Source organism: Benincasa hispida, chromosome 11 (assembly GCF_027475165.1).
Source record: "Benincasa hispida cultivar pf3 chromosome 11, pf3_genome.v1.1, whole genome shotgun sequence".
In the NCBI taxonomy this organism is placed as follows: domain Eukaryota; kingdom Viridiplantae; phylum Streptophyta; class Magnoliopsida; order Cucurbitales; family Cucurbitaceae; genus Benincasa; species Benincasa hispida.
Window position 1 is genome coordinate 25,072,927 of NC_143488.1, and position 10,026 is coordinate 25,082,952.

Consider the following 10,026-nt stretch of genomic DNA (forward strand, 5'->3'; position numbering starts at 1 on the left):
TATGGAATTCACTCCTATCCCGAAGCAGGGATAAGTAGAGAGTTTGCTCCCTTAAGGGCTGATTCCGGGGCTTGAACATAGTGGCCATAGCTTCTCTTTGGAAGAGAAGACTTAGTCATAGTAGGACTATGATTTATGTTCATTAGAGGGATCAGTGATACATAAGTAGACAGATGTAACTATAGGGGCATAATTGTTATTGGCCCAACTGTACTTATGAGCGATCTGTGAAGGGTTGTCGCACTACTGATTGGTTAAGATGGACACATAATATATCTGTAGTGAGGAGAGTTCAGTTGTCGGTCTTTAGTGGAGTGCTTGAAAGTTAATGGATGGTAGATCCTGTGACTAAAGAGTTGAGTCAGTTATTCACGTACCGTTGGAGCTTCAGTCTACAGGTCCATGAGGTCCCTTTGGTAGCTCAATGGATTCAATTGAGGATCAGTTCTTGGTATTGATTTGAAATGTTCAAATTGACAAGAGGTAATTCGATTATATATGATATGATCGGTATGATGTATGAGATACATCTAGTGGAGGATTGATGTAAATGAGATTTACATTAAGTACCATGGAATAGAAAAAGAACTATGGTTTATATGTTTCATAAGATGAAATATTAAAACTATAGGTTATAAATATAGTATGATAAGTAGGTTATCATTTATGTTTATAATAATATTAATTATTAAATAATTAATACCTTTTCTTTTAAATAACCAAAGTAGTGGGTGGTTATTGGATCATGGTGACCGTGAGTTTAAAAGGAAAGTGGTTTCCTATTTTGAAAAAAAAATTACACAAAAGTTTGAAAAAGGTTTTGAGTTTTCTCTCAGCATATAAAAACTCATTGAAGTTGTCTAGTAAATTTACTAAACGACGGTTGGACGAGCTAAACGATCGTGCAGGTGCGAGCTAAGCGATCGTGCAGTGTTTACTAAATGATCACATAGCTTTGCTAGATGATCGCTGGCCCAAGGTAAACGATCGTGCAGAGTTTGTATATAACAGACTAAGCTAAACGATCGCATAGCTTTTGCTAGACGATCACATAGTTTTATCTTAACGATTGAGCATCGAATTATACGATAGGTTTCTAACTTCTCCCACTTGCTCAGTCGTGTACGTGATCGTTGTTTCCTCCATTCGTCTACCTCATACCAAGTCCGAACAGAGCCCACCCTCTGGATTTTCACACCGAGAATATTAAGGTCGCCTTGTTAGTGGTGTCAGACTCAACTCAACACCGTCGAGGTTTTCTGGAGGCCGTTCGTGGTGCTTTAGAGGAGTTCGTTCGTGTTGCGGAGGAGATCGTGACCAAGGAGATCGTTGAGGACGAGCGGGAAGTGTTCGTGTTGTGTTCGTGCGGTGTTGCAGTCGTGTAGATCAAGCGCTTGTGGTTGCTGTTGTTCGATCAGAGTTGCGCATCGGAGCATGGAGACACTTCTACCGATGTTCGTATAGAGTTTGATCTCTATTCTTCTGTATTGTTCATGCTGTAATTTCTCTGTTTAATTGTATAACCGTTTGTATTAAAGTCGACTCTAAATGTATATTTGATTCATGATTGAAATTTGAAATATTCTTGTTCCGCTGCTTATGGAAATCTTCGTTTTCGATTTTCTTTAATTGGTATTAGAGCCAGGTTGTCTTATATTCCAAATTACAGATCTGAAGTGAACGCCTTTTACAGTTGCGGTGGGTTTTTTCATTTGTGGTTAACCATTTTCTACATTTGTTGATGAATATGATGAACATTTCGGGTTTAATCTGCCTTTTTGTTAAAACTTTTAGTATTACAAAGTGTTAATTGTAAGGGCCCCTGCGTTTTTGGGTGAAATTAACTTTGTAATTGAGTCTGTAATTCGAAAATTTTGAGTTCGTTGAATCATTCGTGATGAAGCTTCAACAATGGTGATGTTGTTCTCAACGAAGAAGAAGATCAAGCATTTGTCGGATCGTGTAGCCTCAGGTAAACGATCATAGGGATTTTACTATTCAATCGTTTAGATTTTTTATTCTATACGATCGTATAGTATTTTCTAATCGATCGTTTAGCTAATGCTAAGTGATGGGGTAAATCGTTTACCATATCATGTAGCGTTGATTGCACGATCGCGTAAGTGCTGGAGTTAAATGATCTACCAAGCTTCATCGCTCAGTTACTACCTATGCGATCATGCGTATGCGATACGGAGACGCTAGCTAAGCGATCGCTTAGGCGATGGTACTTCGCGGCATCGTAGTCGCCTAGACGATCGCGACTACGATGGTTGGTGAGCCTACTTCTAAGAACACTCATTTGGTTCCCCCTCCTCGGTTGATTTGGATGTGTCTCAGGAGAATACTTTGCACACCGAGGGCCCTGTTGTGTTCAACTACTTTGGGATCTTCTGTTTAGATTGATGTAAACACTATGTTAGAGGAGTTTGTGATTAAAGGTTTGTTGCCTGATGGGTCTTTGCTTGATCCCTCGGTTTCTGAGGCTATTGATGGAACAGTTACAAATCCTCCATTTAAGTTTGAGAGTGTTCATGAAAATTTGTCTACCGCCCATGAAAAGGACCCAAATGTTGTTCATGATGCCACTGACATTTTGCTTAACCTGGGAGAGTCCATTGTTCCTCCGAAAAATAGTTCTCAGAGGTTTCCTCCCTTGGGTCCCTCTACTTCTAGTTGTAATTAGGGTGTGGCTTCCCCCTCTTCTATGGAGTCTGATGTTGGTAGCTATGGTTCTGGTTTTAATTCCTCCGATAAGATAGTCTTTGTTTCTTCTGATGACAACATTCTCCTTGCTCCGAAGAAGTGGGCTTTTGTGTCTACTTCTACTGAGTGTGGTCCATCCACCCGTACTCAATCCAAAAGCACTCTCTCTATGTAGCAAAGCACTGATTCTATCTCTGATTTGTCTATTCAACTCTCTGAGTCAAGTAGTGAAGATGACTTTGCTATTGTTAGGAACAAGGCTCGCACTAGGATTGATAATTGAAAAATTCCTCCTAATGTCCCAGCTATTCCTATTGACAGGATATCCTTCTATATTGAGGATAATGTTCAACATTGGAAATATATGTGGTGCAACGTCGTATCGCTGATGAGAAAACTCTTTCTGACCATACCAAACCGTGTTTGGAAATTATGGATCTTCTTTAACATGTTAGACTTTTTAAGATTGTTATGGACCTTGGTCCCTTTTATACTCAGTTACTGAGAGAGTTTATTGTCAACCTTCCCTCTAAGTTCGATGATCCTAGCAACCCATACTATAATAAGGTTCACAGTCGTGGTAACTTCTTCTCCATTTCTCCTGCCACTACTAATGCTTATCTTAGGCGTGAAGAGTCTCCTCCTTTGGGTGATTCTAATTCTTCCACTAAAGAGCTCGTTGCTGAACTTACAGGTGGCCTGAGTCTTCTCAGTTATCTACTTCTACTTTCAATGTGAGATATGCTATTTTATTGCGCATAGACTTTGTAAATTGTTGCCCTTCAACGCATGGTTTGAGCCTCTCTCCTTCTCTGGCTAGTCTTTTGTTTTAAATGGGTATTATGTCTACTTTTAATTTTGAAGTATTTGTGTATAACAAGCTTCTTAAGCATGTTGACTCTTTTGTAATCAAGTCGTCAATCAATCTTCTGAGGCTTTTCTTTGGAATTCTCCTGTCTTAGTGCCTAACTATCCTTAGCTTAAATGATGCTCCTGGCCCCATTCCTAAGCTGCTTAATCTCAGCTCTAAGATTTTTTATAGAACTCATGTTCTAGATATTGTGCACAACATTCATGCTTCCAAGGCCTCTAACATTCCTCTTCGGGAGGATTTGTAGGTTCCTAAAGTTGGTCTGTTTATTCCTACTGAGTAGGGCACTCCCATCTTTTGCATCTTGTCTACGGAGTTTTGCTTTCTGACTATTGTTATGCATGATTTGCCCGGTCGAAGGGTTTAAATTGATGCGTTAGTTCATCTTTTCAATGTGTCTCTTTCGTGCTCTGATGTGGCCTTTTCTTCTCAACCACCTTCGATTTATTGATTTTCTTCTTGGAAAAAGAGGGAGATGGATGTGGTTGTGTCGTTTTGTGGATGTTGCTTGGCTTGTTTGGATTACTGTGTGGCTGTTTTGGTGTTTGTTTTGCTTGGCTGGTTTATTTTGTTTTATTTGCGTCGTGTTGTATTTTTTGTTGCTCGGGTTGTAATTTGTGTTTCCTCTTAATGAAGTGTTTGGTTTCTCCTCATTTCTGTTAAGTTCTTTGGTTGTTTGCCATAAAAGAAAATCTTATGCCAAAGGGGGAATTTGTTATTGTTGAGGTTGGAAGATAATATTTTCTTTTATTTAGTTGGATATCTTTGTCTCTTACATGGTTGAGTTATTCTTTCCTTATCGTTGATAGATTTGTCGAGATATTTTCATTTTATTCTTGTCGTCGGTGTTGGTCTCTTTTTCTTATATGGTTTTTGGTTGGTTTTGGTGTTTTTAGGACAAGTCTTCTTTTGTCTTGATCAGTGTTTTCTTTGGAAAAAGGTTTTGCATGAAGATTTTGATATTGAATGATGGGCTATCTTCATGAAGGAGAATGGTGGTTCTCTATGACGCTTGATTTGTTCAAGCAGTTTGTTAGTAGAGTTGTTCAAGACACCAGGTTAGTGGTTATTCATCTGATAGGTGAAGAGATGGTGAGGTCATTGCTGTGACAACAGATTGAGGGGAACCTAAATCTTCAGACTCATTTAAAGCAATACTCATGTTAGGGGAGTCTAACTCTTGCCCGCTAGTAATTCGATTATGTATATATCTGATTTAATGTAATTTTAGTTGAAGTGTATGTTGGAAAACTAAATTTCATACTAGTGGATTTCTTTTCACCTAGGCAGAGAGCTTCTCAAACGTAGGTGTAGTTAAACTGAACTGGGTTAATAATTCTTTGTGTTCTTTTTCTCATATCTCTCTACCTGTAGTTTATAAATTTGTCTGTGACAACTTTTCTAGCTTGTGACATAATTGTGATTCACCTTTTATTTCAATTTTCATATTCTTTCTTAGACTAGGGAAATATCATTTAAACCAGACAAGATTTTGTGTGGGTGATCTTGGTTAATTACTGAAATTTTAATCTAAGCTAATTGGCTCTTCTAACGATGGCCTTAGGACTTGTTGGACATGTATATTTTATGTTCGGTTAACATGTATCGTGTGAATATTCACTAAATAGATATTGACTGTGTGTGCGTGTGCTCTTGTTGTTAATTACTAAATTTTAATTCGAGGTAATTAACTATACTTAGAATGACTTTAGAACCTATTGAACATGTATATCTTATGTTTGATTCACATGTATGGTTTTATAATTAACTTATTTGACATGTCATTTGAACACCCCTAGTGTTAAAGACGGGCATGTATCAAAGTCATAAATTGATTGATGCAAATATTCATTAAATAAATATTAGATGAGAGAGTAATGATAAGGACCAAAATTATTATTCTTTTGAAACTTAAAAAACTAAAATAAATAACATATTTGAAAGTTTAGAATCAAACAAAAGTTTAGGTACTTAATTAAGATTAGAAATCATATAGAAGTAGACAAAAAGGGAAAAAAAAAAAAAGAAGCAGCAAGAATCGAACGAACATAAGATGTGAAAATTTGACACTCTTGCTATCCATACCAACTATTTTTAAAGTTTGTCTGGGATGACTTGTTAAATGCTTTAATGTACATCTTTTTCACTTAAAAATATCTATTTTTAAAACATTTAGAAAGTTATTCCAAAGAACATTTAGAAAATTATTCCAAATATATCTTTGAAGAAACGTTTGATCTATAGCTCACGAGGGACTAACAAAAAGGATGGAATAAAGTAGGAAGAGACTTAAGCAAGCTAGAAGAAAGAGATGGAAGACTAAACCAATCAATGAGGAGAGTTTCATTTCACTCTGTCCAAATCTTTTCCATTTTGGTTCGAGCAATACTTTGGAACGTACACTCCAAGATGCACCTCTGTATGTATGTATCACAATCTATTAATTACGTAAAAAAAATACTTTAAAGAAGTAAAAAGAGTTTGCAATATACAAATTATATGATTGGACAATTCGATAGGATGCAAAAAAATAGATGTAGTTTAAAATGCACCTAAATTTTTTTCTTGTTCGACAAGTTAAAAACCTAATAGGAAGTAGTTGAAGAAAATATTCTACCATATCAATATATAAATAGATAATGAAAGGGAGAACAAAAACAAACCAAGTCTCTTAACTTTAAAATATGAGTTTTAATATACAATTTAACTATCCCAATCAAGAACCAAGAGATTTCTCAACTTATTTCCCTCTTCAACCCAACAAGGTTAAAATAAAATACTTAATCTCAAGAGGGTAAAAAAAAACGAAAATCATGAAACTTAACTCCTCATGGTGACACCAATCCTCATCAAAGCAATATAAGCAACAAGACGATATCCAACAAGCATAGAAAGCAAAGCCAAAACAGCAGTGAGTTTCCCATCAAGACCTACTAGTTTAATTGCAGGGAACTCTCCAACATCACATAGCTTTCCTCCATTATTGCCAGGACATGGATAAGTATCAGTAGCTTTATATTGAGATATCAACAAAAGCTTGTAAGTATAAGTACCAATAGAAATGTACTTGGTCCAAGCAATAAACTTTGGCACATGCTGAACAAAATAGCCTGATGTTAGAAGGAAACAAAGCATAATGACTGATCCAAGTGTGGTGGCTGAAGATTGGTCCAAAACAAGGGCCCCAATGGCCAGGCCAAAGCCTTGAGCTACCAAAACACTTAGGAGTTGAGAAAATAGAGTGGCGAAGAAGTTTGCCGCCGTGCGTTTTAACCCTGCCATTGCGTAGATTATGACGATGAAGATGGTGGGTAGGACGAGCTCCATCGGGAGGTCGCTTGTGGTTCTCGAGATGAAGTATGATGAGAGCCTGTACATTCCTGAGGCTCTTTCCTTTTCAAGAATCATTCTCTCTTTTGGGAAGGTGCCGATGGCTTGTAATAGAGGGAAGAAACCCCAGAAGCTTGAGGAGAAGTAGAACAGTCCAATCTACAAATGAAAATGTTGTTAACCAGAACTCCTTTATTCTCAGGAAAATGATACTTTATTGCATATATGAGAAATATAAGGCTACATAAAATTGGTCCATTTTGCAAAAATGGATAATGGTGATCTAACTATTCTAGACAACCATAACTTGGTTTGGAAAACTAAATTTCTACTTTGTTGGTGTGTGTATAAACTAAATTTTTAATTTTACTATATAGAAATGTTGTCCCCACTATACTTCTTTCTTTACAACAGAGAAAGAAGTTAAAATCTTTATAGTGTTTCAATAATTAATTTGAACCAAAAACTCTTATCTCTTCTCTTGTTTTTCAATCTTCATAGTGAGCTTGTTGCTATTCTAATATTCTTCTCTCATCCCAAAATTTGGCTCCAAAGTTTCCTTTTGTTGAGATAATTAATGTGTTTTTCTTATCTCTCTACAACATTATTAACACATAATAGATCATGTACATGTCCAAAAAGATACTCTAGAAATGGTTTTTCACTCAACACTTTTGCTTCTAACTTTTTAAGAAAACGTTTAATAACACTCTTTTGAAAATGTTAATATTTTTGGACAAGATACTAGAGGAAAAAGAAATCATGAGACACTGAGACATCTCAACTAGATTGACACATTTACAATACCCTCATCAAACCCTGAATCCAAAAGCAATGCATTCATTTCAAAAAGATCAAAGATAACATGAATATGTACATAATGAGCTAGAGGAGAGCTCAAATAACAAAGGAGAAAGAAAAGTGAAGTTTCGTAAGCTAACCCTATCAAAACCACTCCCTAACATATTCTCATAATATGTATCATTGATATACACTTTGTTAATATACAACAGAGATAGGGATAAAGTAGCATAATAATAAGAATTAAATGATAGAGAAAAGAGATAGAGAATTGAAACCTTGTCTTGTAAATGTGAATCATTAGATTGCCACCATAAGAGTCCACTCATTAAAGCAACAGCCAAAACTTGGCCAATCTTAAGTCCAGAAAAAGAATCATGTTTTCTTTCCTTAATTCCTCTTCTTAACAGCACAGAGAATTGTTGGCACCAAGTTGTTGACCAACGTCCAAAGCTCTTGTCGTCTGCTCCATTTTCTTCAACCAAATTTTCATCACTCTCTTGTACCTCTAACAGCAACTTTTCAGCTATATTATTGTTCTTGTAAGATGAAACAAGTTTCTCTTTAACTATGGCTGCCTCCTCTTCTGGATCATTCATTGATAAACCTACATATATATATATAGAAAAAGAGCTCACACAATAATTCATGCAACACCATATTTGTAATTTTGTGCTTCCATTATCAAATGACTTTAGCAAAAAGCATTTCATGCTGAATTAATACTTCAACTTTCGATTCAATGCACTTTAAAATATTTTTACCTAATGGGGAGTAATTTTGAAATGATTCAAACCACTTTCATCACCTTTAAGATCACTACTAACTAAATTTGTTTTGATTGTGTGAAAATGGTGTTTAAAAATGTAAAATCAAACATTAACTTGATTTTTAACGGTTGAAGGAGGCATGTTCAAGAATGATTTTTTTTTTTTTTAACGGAAAACTAAGAGACGAGGGATTGGTAGATATACCAAGATATATCAATTAGATCAACACGGTAAGGAATGATTTTGAATACGACAAAGGTGATTTTAGCAATTTCGAAATGACTCCCACCCATGTTCTAAATAATCATCATACATTGATACATTGGTCCATGCATTGATTTAACTACTTTCTTTCAAATGTACCTACCATTTTTTGATAAAAGATATATTTGAAGGTGATTTTCAACCAGTTAAAATCAGTGCTCCAAAGTAGTTCTAACCATGTCACAATCTTTTAAAAGATTCTCTCTATATATATCGCCAAAATGGGCAATTGTTTAAGAAAACATCAGGGAGGACATACCATTAGCAAGATCCAACAAGAAATCAGAAGGGTTCATAGGCACAGAAGGGGAATAACCAAGAGTAGAGAAATACTCCATAGCTTCTGATCCCTTCCCAAAGTACATGGTATTGCCTTCAGAAAGCAACAAAATCTTATGAAACATGTAAAAAAGTCTACTAGAAGGCTGATGAATAGTCATCACCACAGTCCTCCCACCATTATTAGCAACCTCCCAAAGAGTGGAAACAATCCTCTGCGCCGTCGTCGAGTCAAGACCCGAAGTTGGTTCATCAAGAAACAACAAACTAGGGTTTATAAGCATTTCTTGAGCAATACTAACCCTTTTCCTCTCTCCCCCAGAAACCCCTCTCACCATCTGACTCCCCACAACACTATTCTTACACTTACTAAGCCCTAGCTGTGAAATAACCGCCTCGGCTTGACCCACTTTCTCTTGCGCCGTCAACTCATTAGGCAGCCGTAGAAGAGCAGTGAAAACAAGCGTTTCCATTACTGTCAAATGGGGAAGAAGAATGTCATCTTGTGTAACAAACCCCATGCTTCGTTTCATTTTGTTCGAAAAGGGTTTGTTGTTGTAGGTAATGGTTCCGGTTAGTCGACCGCGACGGCCACCCAACCGGCCTCCTAGAGCTGTCAAGAGCGTAGTCTTGCCTGAGCCTGATGGACCCATCATAGCTAACATCTCACCTGGACGAACCACTCCATTTATTCCTGTTAAAATCGTTTTCAGCTCTTGGGATTTTGAGTTCTTGGGTTTGATCTTGTAACTCACGTTCTTAAACTGCCATTCATTCATTATTATATAATTACATGATCAACATAAACACAATAATGAAAACTTTATTATTATTGATTAGTAAGTCTTACCATTAATGTGAGTGGACGATTTGATTTGCCTAAAAAGGGTGTGTTGTTGGTTTGAGATTCGATATCTGCCATTTTGTGGTTTGATTTCTTTTCTCTCAGTGTATAATATGAGAGGAAGAAGATCGGCGGAGAAAGAGAGGAGTTTCTTGGTGCAT

At 36.4% G+C, this 10,026-nt stretch overlaps 1 protein-coding gene across 1 annotated transcript; it reads right to left on the reverse strand.

Annotated features, from left to right (window-relative positions):
* Positions 1–6,397: 6,397 nt before the first annotated feature.
* Positions 6,398–9,800, reverse strand: ABCG9 (ABC-2 type transporter family protein). The gene is made up of 3 exons (XM_039050411.2): positions 9,002–9,800; positions 7,987–8,315; positions 6,398–7,066 (listed from the first exon to the last, which is right to left on the reverse strand). The coding sequence occupies exons 1-3, from the start codon at positions 9,798–9,800 to the stop codon at positions 6,398–6,400; spliced, it is 1,797 nt and encodes a 598-aa protein (XP_038906339.2).
* Between the last annotated feature and the right edge of the window lie 226 nt (positions 9,801–10,026).